The sequence below is a fragment of the Cherax quadricarinatus genome, chromosome 80, assembly GCF_038502225.1.
Source record: "Cherax quadricarinatus isolate ZL_2023a chromosome 80, ASM3850222v1, whole genome shotgun sequence".
Classification (NCBI taxonomy): domain Eukaryota; kingdom Metazoa; phylum Arthropoda; class Malacostraca; order Decapoda; family Parastacidae; genus Cherax; species Cherax quadricarinatus.
This window is the reverse complement of record NC_091371.1, coordinates 12,538,793-12,556,031: the sequence shown is the minus strand read 5'-3', so window position 1 is coordinate 12,556,031 and position 17,239 is coordinate 12,538,793. Positions and strand designations below refer to the sequence as shown.

The following is a 17,239-nucleotide window of genomic DNA, read 5'->3' as shown; positions in this document are numbered from 1 at the left end:
CTTCAGAAAAAGATTCTCTACCATTTCATAAGAAAAAATAACAATTATTTTTTGAAAATTCTTGGACCCTGGTGTGCACTTTGAAATATAGCCTCTGGACTTGGAAAGGGTTAAAGCAAATTGTGTCAGTTAAATTCAGCAATCAAACAAAACAAATTATATCTTCACTCGTCATATTATGGCCTATTTTATTCATTCTAGAGTAGTATATATCATGTTTCTCTGTTAATTATATTGTTTATTATATCATATTAGATGAATTGTGATAAATAAATAAGCCATAGAGTTGTTATATTGAAATATTTTGTCCTGCTGCTGGGACGGATTAATGGCATTTCAATTAATTTAAATGAGGAAAATTGATTTGATAAACGAGCAAATTGAATTACGAGTTAGGTCACGGAACGGATTAAACTCGTAAGTCAAAGTTCCACTGTATATCAAATCAATTTTCCTCATTGAAATTAATTGAAATGCCATTAATCCATTCCAGCCCCCAAAAAACCACCCCAATTTTTTTGTTACGGGTTTTTAAATAAGAAAAATGTATTTATAAATAAGAAATGATTTTTGCCAGGTCCCAGCAATGTTTTAGAAATGCTAGAGTATATATGAAACTCCTTGAAGCACGGTGTAAGATGACTGTCACTCCACTGCTGACAGTGCAGCAGTGGAGTGACATTTGATAGAGACAGATAGATACATTTGATAGAGACAGCCAAAGCAAATTAGCCAGCCACCGGTCACCCAGCCGGCCACCCAACCAGCCGGCCACCCAACCAGCCGGCCACCCAACCAGCCGGCCACCCAACCAGCCGGCCACCCAACCAGCCGGCCACCCAACCAGCTGGCCACCCAACCAGCCGGCTTCATGAACATGTATTACACGTTCCAGAATTGTTTCTCTTAGGGCATACATTATAGAACATTCTGGCAGGATGACATTACCAGTGGTATCAAAATTGAAAGGATGTTACACATTGGTTATTATCAAGGTTTTTTATATTTCCTTGGTATCTCCTGCGAGTGGCAGTGTATTTGAAGTTTGCTCATAACTCAGATTTTGGCTTGCAACTCAAAGCAAAAAATTGACTGAGCGATAGCTTGTAACTCAGAAAACTTGTAAGTTGGGGCACTTGTAAGTCAAGGTAAAACTGTATTTTCACAATTTGGTGTATGTGTGGAGAAATATGTATAGTGGATATGCAATTCAGGAAGTGTTCATTAATAGGTTTTTTATAAATTTGTTAAAAATTCTACAGCTTTTAGGTTTCTTCAGGCCAATTCTTCCACATTTTGGTACTCTTGTTTATTTCCATTGAGTTTTTGCATAGGTTCAGACGTTTCATATTTTGTGTTATTCCTATAAGTTATGTTGAAGTTTTCAAGGAAGAGTCTGAAGTTTGGATTAGTGTTACATTCAAGATCCTGAAAATGTTAACAATGGAATGTGTGAATCATTTGTAAGTTTAGTAGGTTGAGAAATGTGAATTTGGGTATTGTCTATTTTAATCAAGAGTTTGATATTCTGATGTCTGACTAGTGTAATACTAATTAGTTTAAGATAATTTGCTGCTGTTGGTTTCCATGCACAGACACCATATCTGAGGTATGGATAGATTAGTATATGTGGAGGGTGTTCTTGGGGTCAGTGCCCCTGTGGCCTGATCCATGATCAGGCCTCAGTGTTTAGCATGTGGTAGCCAATGCAGCTGTAATAATAATAATAGAGAAGAGAGGGTCATCCTTTGCATAGGAGAATCCCATTAGAAAGAAAAAGCAGCAGATACAAAATGCAAATGACAAGGAGTAGGGCAAGATAGTTTGGAAGTATAGAGATTAACCCTTAAACTGTCCAAACGTAGATCTACGTCTACGTGCGGGGGGCTCCAAACGTAGATCTTCGTTTTTTTTTCCATGCTTTCAAATGGGGAAAATCAAGGTCGGAGCATCACTGTACTCTTGTACATACCCTTCTTTACTTCCATGGATAATGTTCTTTGTCTCCACAGATGCCTCAATGCATCACTCACCTTTTTTTCTTCTGTGGTTTACCTATTCCTTCATAAACCCATCCACTGACAAGTCAACTCCCAAATATCTGAAAACATTCAGTTCTTCCATACTTCCTCTAAATCGTTTGATACCCCTCTTCACCTTACTCTTATATGTATTTACTTTCAACTTTCTACCTTTACACATCCTCCTAGACTCTTCCACTAACCTTAGGAACTTTTCTTTAGAATCCCCCAAAAGCACAGTATCATCGCTAGCAAAAAGTAACCGTGTCAACTCCCATTTTCTATTTGAGTCCCCATTATTTAATCCAACCCTCCTCAACACCCTAGCATTTACTTCTTTTACAACCCCATCTATAAATATGTTAAACAACCATGGTGACATTACACATCCCTATCTAAGACCTACTTTTACTGGAAAGTAATTTCCCTCTCTCCTACACACCCTAACTTGAGCCTCATGAAAGCTCTTTACAGCATTTAGTAACGTACTACCTATTCCATACACTTGCAACATCTGCCATATTGCTCCCCTCTCCCCTCTATCATATACCTTTTCTAAATCCATAAATGCAATGAAAACTTCCCTACCTTTTTCTAAATGCTATTCACAGATATGCTTCAATGTAAACTCCTGATCCACACATCCCCTACCCATTCTAAAGCCTCGTTGCTCATCTGCAATCCTGCTTTCTGTCTTACCTCTAATTCTTTCAATAACCCTACCATACACTATACCTGGTATACTCAGTAGATTTTTTTTTTTTTTTAACAAGTTGGCCATCTCCCACCGAGGCAGGGTGACCCAAAAAGAAAGAAATCCCCAAAAAGAAAATACCTTCATCATCATTCAACACTTTCACCTCACTCACACATAATCACTGTTTTTGCAGAGGTGCTCAAAATACAACAGTTTAGAAGCATATACATATAAAGATACACAATATATCCCTCCAAACTGCCAACATCCCAAACCCCTCCTTTAAAATGCAGGCATTGTACTTCCCATTTCTAGAACTCAAGTCTGGCTATATAAAAATAACCGGTTTCCCTGAATCCCTTCACTAAATGTTACCCTGCTCACACTCCAACAGCTCGTCAGGTCCCAAAAACCATTCGTCTCCATTCATTCCTATCTAACACGCTCATGCACGCTTGCTGGAAGTCCAAGCCCCTCGCCCACAAAACCTCCTTTACCCCCTCCCTCCAGCCTTTTCGAGGACGACCCCTACCCCGCCTTCCTTTCCCTACAGATTTATACGCTCTTCATATCATTCTACTTTGATCCATTCTCTCTAAATAACCAAACCACCTCAACAACCCCTCTTCAGCCCTCTGACTAATACTTTTATTAACTCCACATTTTCTCCTAATTTCCACACTCTGAATTTTCTGCATAATATTTACACCACACATTGCCCTTAGACAGGACATCTCCACTGCCTCCAACCATCTCCTCGCTGCAGCATTTACAACCTAAGCTTCACATCCATATAAGAGTGTTGGTACCGCTATACTTTCATACATTCCTTCTTTGCCTCCATAGATAACGTTTTTTGTCTCCACATATACCTCAACACACCACTCGCCTTTTTTTCTTCATCAATTCTACGATTAACCTCGTCCTTCATAAATCCATCCGCTGACACGTCAACTCTCAAATATCTGAAAACATTCACTTCTTCCATACTCGTCCTCTCCATTATGATGTCCAATTTTTCTTTATCTAAATTATTTGATACCCTCCTCACCTTACTCTTTTCTATGTTTACTTTCAACTTTCTATCTTTACACACACTCTCAAACTCGTCCACTAACCTTTGCAGTTTTTCTTTAGAATCTCCCATAAGCACAGTATCATCAGCAAAAAGTAACTGTGTCAATTCCCATTTTGTATTTGATTCCCCATAATTTAATCCCACCTTTCTCCTGAACACCCTAGCATTTACTTCTTTTACAACCCCATCTATGAATATATTAAACAACCATGGTGACATTGCACATCCCTGCCTAAGACCTACTTTTACTGGGAAGTAGTCTCCCTCTCTTGTACACACCCTAACCTGAGCCTCACTATCCTCATAAAAACTCTTTACAGCATTTAGTAACTTACCACCTATTCCATACACTTGCAACATCTGCCACATTGCTCCCCTATCCACTCTATCATATGCCTTTTCTAAATCCATAAATGCAATAAAAACTTCCTTACCTTTATCTAAATATTATTCACATATATGCTTCCATGTAAACACTTGATCTACACATCCCCTATCCACTCTAAAACCTCCTTGCTCATCTGCAATCCTACATTCTGTCTTACCTCTAATTCTTTTAATAATAACCCTACCGTACACTTTTCCTGGTATACTCAGTAAACTAATTCCTTCATAATTTTTACAATCTCTTTTGTCCCTTTCCCTTTATATAAAGGAACTATACATGCTCTCTGCCAATCCCTGGGTACCTTCCGCTCTTTCATACATTTATTAAACAAAAATACCAACCACTCTAACACTATATCTCCCCCCCTGCTTTTAACATTCCTGTCATGATCTCGTCAGTTCCAGCTGCTTTACCACCTTTCATTCTATGTAATGCCTCACGCACCTCCGCCACACTCACATCCTGCTCTTCACACCTAAAAGATGGTATACATCCCTGGCCAATGCATGAAATTACCGCCTCCCTTTCTTCGTCGACGTTTAAAAGTTCCTCAGATATTCCCGCCATCTCCCCAACACCTCCATCTCCCCGTCTACTAACTCCCCTACTCTGTTTTTAACTGACAAATCCATTCTTTCCCAAGGCTTTAACTTGTTTAACTAACTCCAAATTTTTTTCTTATTTTCATTGAAATTTCTTGACAGTGCCTCTCCTACTCTATTATCTGCTCTCCTTTTGCACTCTCTCACCACTCTCTTCACCTTTTTTTTACTCTTCATATACTCTGCTCTTCTTATAACACTTCTACTTTGTAAAAACCTCCCATAAGCTACCTTTTTTCTCCTTTATCACACCCCTTACTTCATCATTCCACCAATCACTCCTCTTTGTTCCTGCACCCAGGGCCAGATTAAGAAGTCTCCAGGCCCTAGGCTATTCAGATTGGCGGGGCCCCTTTGAGTTACGGGTAAGCGAAGCGACCCCTTCCAGCTTGGGGGTTGGGGGGGGGTCGGTGTGAGCCTGTTTAAGGTCTAATTAAATACATTCTGGCTATTTAGATTAAATTTAATAGGGAAAGTACATCAAGACAACCAAAACCATTTACCAACAGCCATTATAACTATCTTGTTAAATCATGCATTTTAAAGAGAATAAACTCAAGACAGCATAGTATTACTAGATTAGGCTATTAAAGTAGTGACATCATGTACCTATTATATTCAGCATAACCACTACAGCACTATTATTCTCTTTATAAATCACTGACCATTATTGTTATCATTGCATCATGCATAAGACTATCAAATCATATAAACTCAAGAAAGTAAAGAATTGTTTATATTCACAGGCACTTCTTAAATAAACTTTTTTCTGGATTTCATATTGGCAAAATCATCAATTATATTCTGAAAATCAATATTTCTTGTTAGATCAGACTCAATGGTCAACAAGGCTAGGTTACACAATTTGTCTTGGCTCATTGTTGAACGGAGCTGGCTTTTCACTCTTTTCAAAACAGAAAATGAATGTTCTCCTTCACAGTTAGCAGCTGGAAGTGTTAGGTAAAGGCGATACACTATGTCAACATTAGGGAAGGTTTCTGAGATACCTGCATTTCTTAAATGTTTCAAAGCAGCTGAGGGCACACATTTTTCAGGTGGAGCTTTAATCTGATTCATATACCCAGAAAAATGAACTATTTCTTCAACAAATGTGTCCTGAACATCTGCTGAAAGGTGTTGTTGCAACTTTAATGCAGCTTCTCTCAATTCTGCATCTGGCATAGTAGTAATTTTGAACAGAAATCCAAACTTGTCATTGAAATTTTGGTAGATTTCTTTTCTTTTCACCAATTCTGTAATCAGTGAATCCAGAATGACGAAGTATGTAGCTGTCTTACATTTCTGCCTTGGTAGCAACACAGTTTCATTGTCTGGCTCTTCAAAATTGCGTTTCCTCTTCCTTGACCGCTGATGATCAGCCCGGTAACTGTAGTCTTTCACCAGCAGTTTAGCTTTCTCTTCAAACATTTCAAAAGCTTCATCATTGCAAAGTGAGCTTACAAATTCCACTAAGCCTGCATAGAGGTTAGCACAAGTAGCCATTTCAATTTCAATTTTCTGAAGTGTCTGGTTCGTGGCATTTAACCGCTCCAGTATACAGTCCCAAAGCACACAGAGTAAGGCCAATTCAAAATCTTCCAATTTTGATGCTAAGATGGCTGCTTCGCTTCTTGTAGTTGCTGTCTGGTCTTCATCCTCTGCTATTTGGATCAAAGCAGAACGTATTTCAGCAAAGCTGTCTTTCAAAGCATGTGTTGCATCATGCTGCGCTGACCACCTTGTTGTTGATAATGATTTGATGACATCTCCATGAATGGTTGACTTGAGTATACTCCACCGATGCGTTGAAGCAGAGAAAAAATTAAAGAGTGCTTGTAAAAGTCCAAAAAATGAAACTGCAGCGACACAACACTCCGCAGCACATGACCCAACAAGATTAAGAGAATGTGCTGAGCAGGGCACATATTCAGCAAGTGGGTTGATTTGCTTGATACGGGCTTGCAATCCATTATATTTATCCGACATGTTACTTGCATTGTCGTAGCTCTGGCCATGGCAATCCATAATAGAGAGATCATGTTCAAGCAGAGTATCCAGTACTACATTCATCATTGTTTCTCCATCATGGCCTGAAAGAGGAATGAATTTTATAAAGCGCTCTACAGGCTTACCACTGGAGTCGACAAAGCGAACAATGAATGTCAATTGATCTGTATGTGAAATATCTGGTGTTGAATCTACACTTATTGCAAAGTATTTTGCAGTTTTCACAGCTGCTATGATGTTATTGAGGACCTTCTTAGTCATCAGTTCAATAAATTCATTGCATATAGTAGATGACATGTAAGATACAGTGCCTCTTCCTGCATTCCCAAGGCGTGACACATGATTTACTAAGAATGGATCGAATTGTGCTAACAGTTCTATGATCCCTAGGAAATTGCCATTGTTTTCCGAACCAAAAACCTCATTTTCTCCACGGAAAGCAAGTCCTCTTAGAGCTAAGAATTTTACAACAGCAACAACTCTTTCTAGAACTTTTCTCCAATAAGTGCTCTCTTTTTCAGTTTGATTTTCCAAATGAGAATCCAATAAGCCTTTTTTCTGTGCACGAAATACACTGGCTAAAATGCAGCTCCTGTGAGTGGTGCTGTTTTCATGTTCCTCGAAACGCTTGGAATTTTTCCAGTCATTGAACCCCTGTGTGAAGGTATTTTCTTTGGTAGAAAATAGCTTGCATGCTGAACAGTATACTTTTCCTGAGCTTTCAGAGTATACCATCCATGATCTTTTCACAGTTTCTGAATTTGCAAGCTTCCTATAAAACATAGATGACTTTTAACAACGACGACTTCCATCATCATAAATCCTTGCTGATTTCCTAAAGTCAATGTTCAGAGTTTGACTGAAGTTTTCTGCAATGAAAGCATTACGTAGAGAATCTGGGATTACATTTGGCCATGAGGCAGGATCTTTTAAGACAAATCCTGTGGATGAAATGTCCATTGAGACATTGAGAGGAGACACAAAAGAAGTAGATGCTGGCTGAGAAATAATGGAGGGAGGGCTTCCTGTATGATCTGATGTATCTGCAGATTCAACTGTACTGGTAACATCAGAAACTGTTTTCGTGAGCATGTCTGTGATCTTTCTGCAGCTTCCTACATCTTTCTTTTTCTGTTCTTCTTCTTGAATTTTCTTCTTTCTTTTCTGTGACCCACTCGCATAAGAACGTCCAACATCACGTTCACGAGATGCCATAATGAGGATGTATCACTGTCTGTAATCATGCAAATACAAATTTTTCATTATCAATTATTATTAATTTTTTAATTATTATTAAATTTTTTTTTCTGCCAATTGGGCGGATATGGCCCTTGTAGCCCCCTTTCCTCTGGCTGCGCATCTAAAAATTCAAAACGTTACCAGAAAGGAGTCATATACAGAACTTTTACCATAGATTAGGTTAGTGATTTGGGCTACGAATATTTTACTAATTCATCCTCCTTGATCTCCAATTTACTTAAACAGAAATCATACTGAGTCCAAGAACAATGCACAATGGTATTTATATTACCATTTTCATAACTAAACTAATCATTATGTTTTGCATGATATATGGCCTACCACCATAGATAAGGACATGAGAATTAAAGAATGCAGGGACAATTTTCAGTTTCACCCAACCAACGATTTTCTGATGTGGCTTATGTGTTTCTGGGGAAATATGTAGTAAATTAATTGATGTTCTACATCACTTCCGTCGCAACTTGAAAACTAAGCATTTGCAACGGAAGTGATGTAGAACATCAATCAATTGAGATCTGTTATTGAAATGATAAAGACATAAAGACAGGACAAAGTGCTTTTAAAACCTACAAACGGAAGTCAGCTTGCGTTTTTAGGTTTTTCTTTATAGTATTTTTACCAAAAATGCGTCTTTACTGGTCCATGCGTCTTTACTGGTCAAGTAACCCTATCAGGTACCTCCCTTAACATTTAGAGGCAAAAACAAACATTTATCCATACACATCAATGTCTATCAACAACACTTCAGTTAATTTGTCACAGTACAAATCTAGATAACGTGTAATTACTACAGAAAATTGGAGAGGAATCTCCCATACTCACCCATTAGCGGGAAAACACAGCTGTTCTGATGTAAACAAAGGCGTGTTGAGTGTTGCCATCTATGGTTAGGTTTATTTATTTTTATTTTATTTTATTTCATTATTTATTTTTGTTTTGATTAATTTTTAAAAATCAATTTTACTCTCCAAACACTTGAACTTTTTAGGTAGGGACCCCTTTGCACTTGCACCATGTGTGCAGTCTTGGATGAGCCCCTGAACCCCTTGGACCGCGGGCCCTAGGCAAATGCCTAGTTTGCCTATGTGGTAATCCGGCCCTGCCTGCACCCACCCTCCTATAACCACGAACTTCTGCCCCACATTCTAATACTGCATTTTTAAAACTATCCCAACCCTCTTCAACACCCCCACTACTCATACTTGCACTTGTCCATTTTTCTGCCAATAGTTGCTTATATCTCACCCGAACTTCCTCCTCCCTTAGTTTATGAACACTTTCACCTCTCTCTTACTTGTTGTTGCCATTTTCCTCTTGTTCCATCTACCTTTTACTCTGATTGTAGCTACAACTAAATAATGATCCAATATATCAGTTGCCCCTCTATAAACATGTACATCCTGGTGCCTACCCATCAACCTTTTATCCACCAATACATAATCTAACAAACTACTTTCATTACATGCTATATCATACCTTGTATGTTTATTTATCCTCTTTTTCATAAAATATGTATTACTTATTACCAAACCTCTTTCTACACAACGTTCAATTAAAGGCTCCCCATTTTCATTTACCCCTGGCACCTCTCCACAACATCTTTATCCACTTCAGCATTGAAATCCCCAACCACAAGTACAGTGGACCCCCGCATAGCGAACGCATCGCATAGCGAACAATCCGCATAGCGAACGCTTTGTTCGCTGAAATTTTGCCCCGCATAGTAGACAAAAACCCGCTCAGCGAACTTCGTCCGAGACGCGTCCAATGTGCGGCCTCAGCCAGCCTCACATGTGCCGCCCGTCCCATTGTTTACCAGCCAGCCTCCGCGGTAACATCCAAGCATACACTCGGAATATTTCGTATTATTACAGTGTTTTCGGTGCTGTTTGTGGAAAATAAGTGACCATGGGCCCCAAGAAAGCTTCTAGTGCCAACCCTACACCTCAAAGGGTAAGAATACCCATTGAACTTAAGAAAGAAATCATTGATAAGTATGAAGGAATTGCCTACTTCAAAGATTAAGGAAATGTGTGCAAAATGGCTTGAAGTGCAAACCTTTTTTGATGAAAATCACCCTCACACAGCTATTGCAAGCCGTGCTGGTGACTATTACAATGACACTGTTGTGAAACACTTTAGGAAAGTCATAAAGGAACGAGAGGTACAGGCCACTATGGACAGATATCTTGTGCGACAGAAGTCCAGTGACTCTCAAGCTGGTCCTAGTGGCATTAAAAGAAGAAGGGAAGTAACCCCAGAAAAGGACTTGCTACCTCAAGTCCTAATGGAAGGGGATTCCCCTTCTAAACACTAACACTCTCTCTCCCCTCCTCCCATCCCATCAATCATCACCAGATCTTCAATAAAAGTAAGTGTCATGTAATTGTGCATGCCTTTTTCAGTTTGTGTGTACTAAAATTAACATTTTTTTGTGGTAAAAAAATTTTTTTTTAATACTTTTGGGTGTCTTGCACGGATTAATTTTATTTCCATTATTTCTTATGGGGAAAATTAATTCGCATAGCGAACATTTCGCATAACGAACAGCCCTCTTGCACGGATTAAGTTCGCTATGCGGGGGTCCACTGTACTCTCACACTTGGTTCAAAACTCCCCATGCATTCACTCAACATTTCCCAAAATCTCTCTCTCTCTCCTCTACACTTCTCTCTTCTCGCAGTGCATATACGCTTACTATAACCCACTTTTCACATCCAACCTTTATTTTATTCCACATAATCCTTGAATTAATACATTTATACTCCCTCTTTTCCTGCCATAGCTTATCCTTCAACATTATTGCTACTCCTTCCTTAGCTCTAACTCTGTTTGAAACCCCTGACCTAATCCCATTTATTTCTCTCCACTGAAACTCTCCCACCTCCAGCTTTGTTTCACTTAAAGCCAGGACATCCAGCTTCTTCTCATTCATAATATCCACAATCATCTCTTTCTTATCATTCACACAACATCCTCGCACATTCAGACATCCCACTTTGACAGTTTTCTTCTTTTTCTTTTTAATAGGCTATACGGGAAAAGGGATTACTAATCCATTGCTCCCGGCATTTTAGTTGACTTTTACAACACGCATGGCTTTCGGAGGAAAGATTTTTATTCCACTTCCTCAGGGATGTGAAAGGAAAAGTAATAAGAACAAGAACTATTAAGATAAAATAAAAGAAAACTCAGATGAGTGTGTATACATAAATGTGTACATGCATGTGTAGTGTGACCTAAGTGTAAGTAGTAGTAGCAAGACGTACCTGAAATCTTGCATGTTTATGAGACAGAAAAAAGACACCAGCAATCCTACCATCATGTAAAACAAATACAGTCTTTTGTTTTACACTTACTTGGCAGTATGATAGTAGTACCTCCCTGGGTGGTTGTTGTCTGGTAAAAATGCTGATGCAGCATTTTCACTAATGATGGTATTAGTAGCAAAGCAGACAACAGAGTACGGATGACAGTGCTTGAAAAGAGAGGCTGTAAATAAAGACACCATGCTTTAAAAAACATGTGTATTGCATTGTGAGGATATGTGCTAAGGTTATGAGGACTGGATGGAGCAGGATGCCCATCCATGGGGTAAGCATGGAAGTCTAGTATAATATGTGCTTTTATAGAAAACAGCTTGTTGGTCATCATTTGACATTAATGTTGCCAGTAAACATGGAAAAATTGGATAATAATCTGAAAAGGTAACTACAGTGGAACTACGGTTTTCGTTTGCCCTGGTTTTCATCAAATTTGGTTTTCGACAAATTTTTTTGTCAAAATTTTGTCTCAGCTTTCATTCATCACCTTGGTTTTCATCGGTCTGCTGTACCGAATGTGTCCGCCTTCCCGTGCCTACACAAAGCATCCCATGCGTTCTGAGTCAGTCTGGCTTTGTTTCGCATTGAGTGAGCATTACCCTGCACGTTCATCCGAAACATTTCATTATAATCCATTGTTTTTTGTGCTTGTTTATTGAGTGCGACTGCTAAATAAGCCACCATGGGGCCAAAGAAAATTTGGGTGCCAGTCCTTTGATAAAGAAGGCGAGAAACTCAATAGAATTCAAGAAAACTCATAACAAAGTATGTATACGAAAGTGGTATACATGTGGTCGATCTCACCAGGATGTATGGGAAGTCCTCATCAACTATCAGTGCCTTCTTCAGTGATTAAGAACGTGTGTGCAAAGAGGACAGTTGCAAAGTTTTGTGGAGAAATATCACCCTAACAAAGCTGTTGGAAGCCATGTCTGCAACATGTTCAATGACAATGCCTTGTCTCACTTTAGGCAAATCTTAAAGAGGCACCAGAAACAAACTTCTCTGGACAGATTTTTTGTGCGACAGGGGTCCAGTGCCAGTAAAATACAAAGAAGGGAAGTAACCCCGGATAGGGACTTGATACCTGAAGTCCTTATGGAGGGGGATTTCCCTTCCAACTAATAACCTCTCCTCCTCCCTTTCCCTTCCTCACGTCTTCCATACGTCAAGAAGAGTTTTCAATAAAGGTAAAAGTGATATTAAATGTTCATTTATCCATTTCATTAGTCCTTTATATTTATTTCTCATTGTCTTCCTTATGTAACACTACAGTTTTTTTCTATAAAATGTATTTTTTGTTAATACTTTTGGGTGTCTGGAATGCATTAATTGGATTTACATACATTATTTCTTATGGGAAACATTACTTCAATTTTCGTCAGCCTTTCCGAAATGAATTAATGTCGAAAACCAAGGCTCCACTGTACCTGCGAGTGATGGGAAGGTTCTAAATCGCTGAACATACATTGTGTTGTAATAAAATAAAAAGACACCATTCAAAGACACGGCTGCCGTTGGAACTTGAGCTAGATCTTGCCACAGCCATGTTGATGAGAGTTTCATCTGTAAAAACTGCATTTGTGGCATATACAAAATACCAGTGCATTTGGTAAAAAACTAATGGAGAAAAAATACAGTATTTATAATTCAAATCTGTAGTTCTTGATTAATCTCTTACTAATCAGATGTGAGCTCTCTATATATGCACAAAATCTAACATGAAAAAATATGAATGCATTTGGTAAAAAGAAATCAGAAAAGTTATTTAAAATAATTTGTTTGAATATTTGTAATATTTGTAACTGCAGATCAGCACTCACAATTAATTTACATATTCCAAATTTCCAGTACTGTAAGTGTAAATGCGGAAAATTCTGTCAGAATATTTTAAGTCAGGGCCCTACTGTAAAGGTACTGATGAAGGTCATGTAAGATATGACAAGAGACATGCTACTCATTCTGATACATGCAGGCCAGTGGTGTTTCTATAATTGGTATCACAGTCATGGAATGGAAACCCCTGAAGATGCATGTAGGGAAGTATTACTCTAGTAGGGATCATACCATGCCTAGAAAAGAGGCAGGCAGCTCCCAGTGCTTGGATTAAAAGCCTTTTGCTGGAATCAAGGCGTGCCCCTTTGAAGGGTTAGGAATGTGTGATACAGCATTGTGAAGGCAAAAGTGAAAGCTAAAGTGTATAGGTTGTATAAATAATACTGTACTTAAATTGACTTGGTATAAATATTAGATTTTGATGTCTTGTCTCACTATTGATAATGTTTGGACATTTAGAGAGGTGGATCAGAAAGAATTATTCTTTATTCTTTTAATGACCAAGAGGGTGTGTTAATCTGGGGCAAAAGAAGGGATAAGGGGTAAAGGAAGCTTTGGGTACTAGGGGCTTCAGCATCTAGTAGGCTTATGTGAGTATGATAGATCAGAGTGAGTGGAGACAAGCAGTTGTTATGTCTTGACACACTGCTTTAGTGAGAATAAGGTAACATTTATGAAAGGATTCAGGGAAACTAGTAAGTACAGAAGTACAATGCATGTACTCTGTAGGAGGGTGGGGATATTGCACTTCAGGGCTCATTTGAATTATGTCTGTGCACTGCTGGCAAGACAGCTATTGAATGAATGATTTATTTTTCCCTACCTCCGTGGGAGATTACCAGGGTGTTAAAGAAAGAGATGCAAGTATATATTGACTTAGCTACTGGATAGTGAAATAATTTTTCAAAATTCATTGGAAATGTTATTTCCAGTCTTCAAAACAGTAAGTTTTTGTATTTCATTCTAGAATCCTGTAAGGTCAGATAAGAAGCATCCTGGATAACTGAAGTAATGAATTCTTAACTGTGATTCATTTAAACTAGCACTTAGGAACGTTTTGTGGTAAGAAATATGCAACACTTAACGTAGATAATCCAGTAGCTATGAGAACCTGTTTTTTGCATGAGATCATGACATTGCATTGAGACCCAGATGTGACTAACCAGTACATGATGCCTGTATCATCCAATATCTATCTGTAATTAATATTATACAGTAAATAAATGTGTGTGCTATTATTTTGTAAAATACAGTAATAGCACACATCTCTACATTGATGCTATGAAATACACGAGAATACCAGTAACCAAAGGGATTTGTGCTAAACAAAAGTTACACTTGCATTATTGTTGCTGTTTATTATACTTTTTCTTTAAGTATTACAATGCAATGTATCGAAATTGTTATGGCTTAACTTTTTTTTTTATATGACTTTTCACAGAGTATTCACAACAAATCATATAAAATTTGTATAGTATAGCTTATTGTTTTACTTCAGGTAAATGCATGAAGGAATCAGAGTGTTTTCATATATGATGTCTACCACTCTGGTTATTATGCTTTTAAATAAATAAAGCTCACAATGTTAATAATGTATTTTATAGACAATTTTTTTGCTATATAAACTTTCTCAAAGCTTGCACAGCTTTGTATCAGCTAGTTAATGCTTGCTAATGGTCTTAGTTAATGCTAGTGTTCAAAAAAATATTAACATTGTGACTTATAACACAAAGTGAAATTTTTTAAGAAATGTGTTTTGTGTCACTTATGTTTTTTTATTATGACACCTTGCATGGCCAAAAAATAATATTACATATGTTTTACCCTAAGAGAATACAAGAGCACAACACCTGCTGCAATACACTTCAGCTGCAATACAACAGGCTTCATCCTCACCACTGCTTTACTAACATTGCATCCTCTCTTGCTTTCTTTCTTTACTGCTTCTGCTACACTGCGCTGCGCTCTCCATATCCTCTTCTGATGAGTGCTTGTACAGCCCTTGCAGAAAAAGGTTTGCGCATTTCCTACACTTCCATCTAAGGTACTGAGTGCTTCTTAGTTTTTAAGTGTATCTTGTGTATATACAGCACCCAAGTAGATTATCTTTACTTTTTTTTTGCAGTGACCCTTTAAAGGAAAAAAGTTATTTACATGTACACGTTATATAGTATTAGTTGCTAGGGAATGGAAGGAATACTTTAGTGGCATGATTTTATTTACAGTTACCTTGTTTCTTTTAGTCATTGAAAAATCACAATATCTAATTTCCCAGATTTTGTTTTGCATTTTACAGTATTACTTGTACTGTACAAAGAATGAAAAAGTAATGAATTCAATATTTAAATGTTTCATGAGATTATATTTACATTTGGTTGTAAATTCTCATGGAATAATATTAGTAAACATGCATACAAGATGTGGCTAAGACTGCTGAACTTGGCAATGAAGCTTTCTCTTATGCATGAGATTTGACTGACACGGTAAGCTAGAATATCATGTGTAGTACAATACCTGAGTATTTTCTGTTAGTGTTGTATTCTTGTACTAATAAATTAGTAGTACGTATAGTGAGTTTGAAACTCAAATAATTTTCAAAAAGACCTATTTAATTACAGTAGTTTGAATATGGTGTACTGTAGTAAAAATAAAAAAAGTCGAACTTAGTATACGTATATGAATAAAAGGGATGTGTGGAGAATGTGTAAAGCGAGTTGCAGTGGATGACAAGTCAGTCAGAAATATTTTGCTGAACTGTACTGTTGTATGCAGGTTGATTTTAATATATAGGAGGCTCCTACAGGTATATTAACGCCCAAGGTTAATTTAACCCTTCGAGCAGATATCCTGTATATGTATAGAAGTGCATTAACTATACAACCCACCTCCTTTTTGATATTATGCACCTTTGAGTATTTTGTTACACATCTACAGCCTATGAATGCCTGCAGTCTCTATTAATAGCAATTTAGTCTTAGTAAGAAATACCGACGTAGCAACATTTCACCCAGGGGATTGAGGAAAACATCAACACCAGTATCGAGGTTCTGATCTGATGTAATGTCTGATATTGACAATCTTGATAAGGGATACATACAAGGATAGTACAAGTGAATTAGAACTTAGTTATGCAAACATATTCGATGCTGATCTTTCTTTCAACACACTGGCCGTATCCTACCGAGGCGGGGTGGCCCAAAAGGAAAAACGAAAATTTCTCCTTTTATATTTAGTAATATATACAGGAGAAGGGGTTACTAGCCCCTTGCTCCCTCGATGCTGATATGTAGAAAAAATACAGATCAGGATACAAATTCAAGGATTATGAGACAGTGGGTGTTATCTGAGGATTTAACTTATAACATTAAGCAGAGTACAACCACATAACTTTGTTTTTCTTTCTTTTTTTTTATGTATGTTTTATCATTTTATGTGAAAGTCTTTATATTTTGGTAGTACAGTAGGTAGGTCCCCAGTTCATGATGTTTCAACTTTCGATATTTTACACTTACGGTATTGGCACTTTGGAGACGGTTCATTACTAACACTCATCTGCAGTTACGACTATTGCAAATCTGTATTAAAAAATATTTAATGGATATCAATATTATACAGTGGACCCTCGACCAACGATATTAATCCGTTCCTGAGAGCTCATCGTTAGTCGAAATTATTGTTAGTCGAGTTAATTTTCCCCATAAGAAATAATGGAAATCAAATTAATCCGTTCCTGACACCCCAAAGTATTGAAAAAAAAAAAATTTTACCACGTGAAATATTAATTTTAATACACACAAACTGAAGGAGACATGTATAATTACATGACACTTACCTTTATTGAAGATCTGGTGATGATTGATGGGATGGGTGGAGGGGAGAGTGTGGATGGTGTTAGTGTTTAGAAGGGGAATCCCCTTCCATTACGACTCCCCTTCCATTACGACTTGAGGTGTCAAGTCCTTTTCCGGGATTACTTCCCTTCTTCTTTTAATGCCACTAGGACCAGCTTGAGAGTCACTGGCAG

The 17,239-nt window shown here is 37.8% G+C and overlaps 1 protein-coding gene across 7 annotated transcripts in view; it reads left to right on the top strand.

Moving 5' to 3' along the window:
* Window positions 1–17,239, top strand: part of Liprin-gamma (liprin protein kazrin) — a 537,537-nt gene that overhangs the window by 473,161 nt on the left and 47,137 nt on the right. For 3 of the 7 annotated variants that reach the window (XM_070102133.1, XM_070102129.1, XM_053796624.2), the window contains one exon: window positions 15,215–15,259. The exons of 3 other annotated variants lie outside the window; for them this stretch is intronic. In XM_070102133.1, the coding sequence (XP_069958234.1) occupies window positions 15,215–15,259 (45 nt within the window). Of the gene's footprint in view, window positions 1–14,182; window positions 14,457–15,214; window positions 15,260–17,239 lie in introns of those variants that run through there. One more of the 7 variants, XM_070102131.1, reaches the window with a different exon arrangement.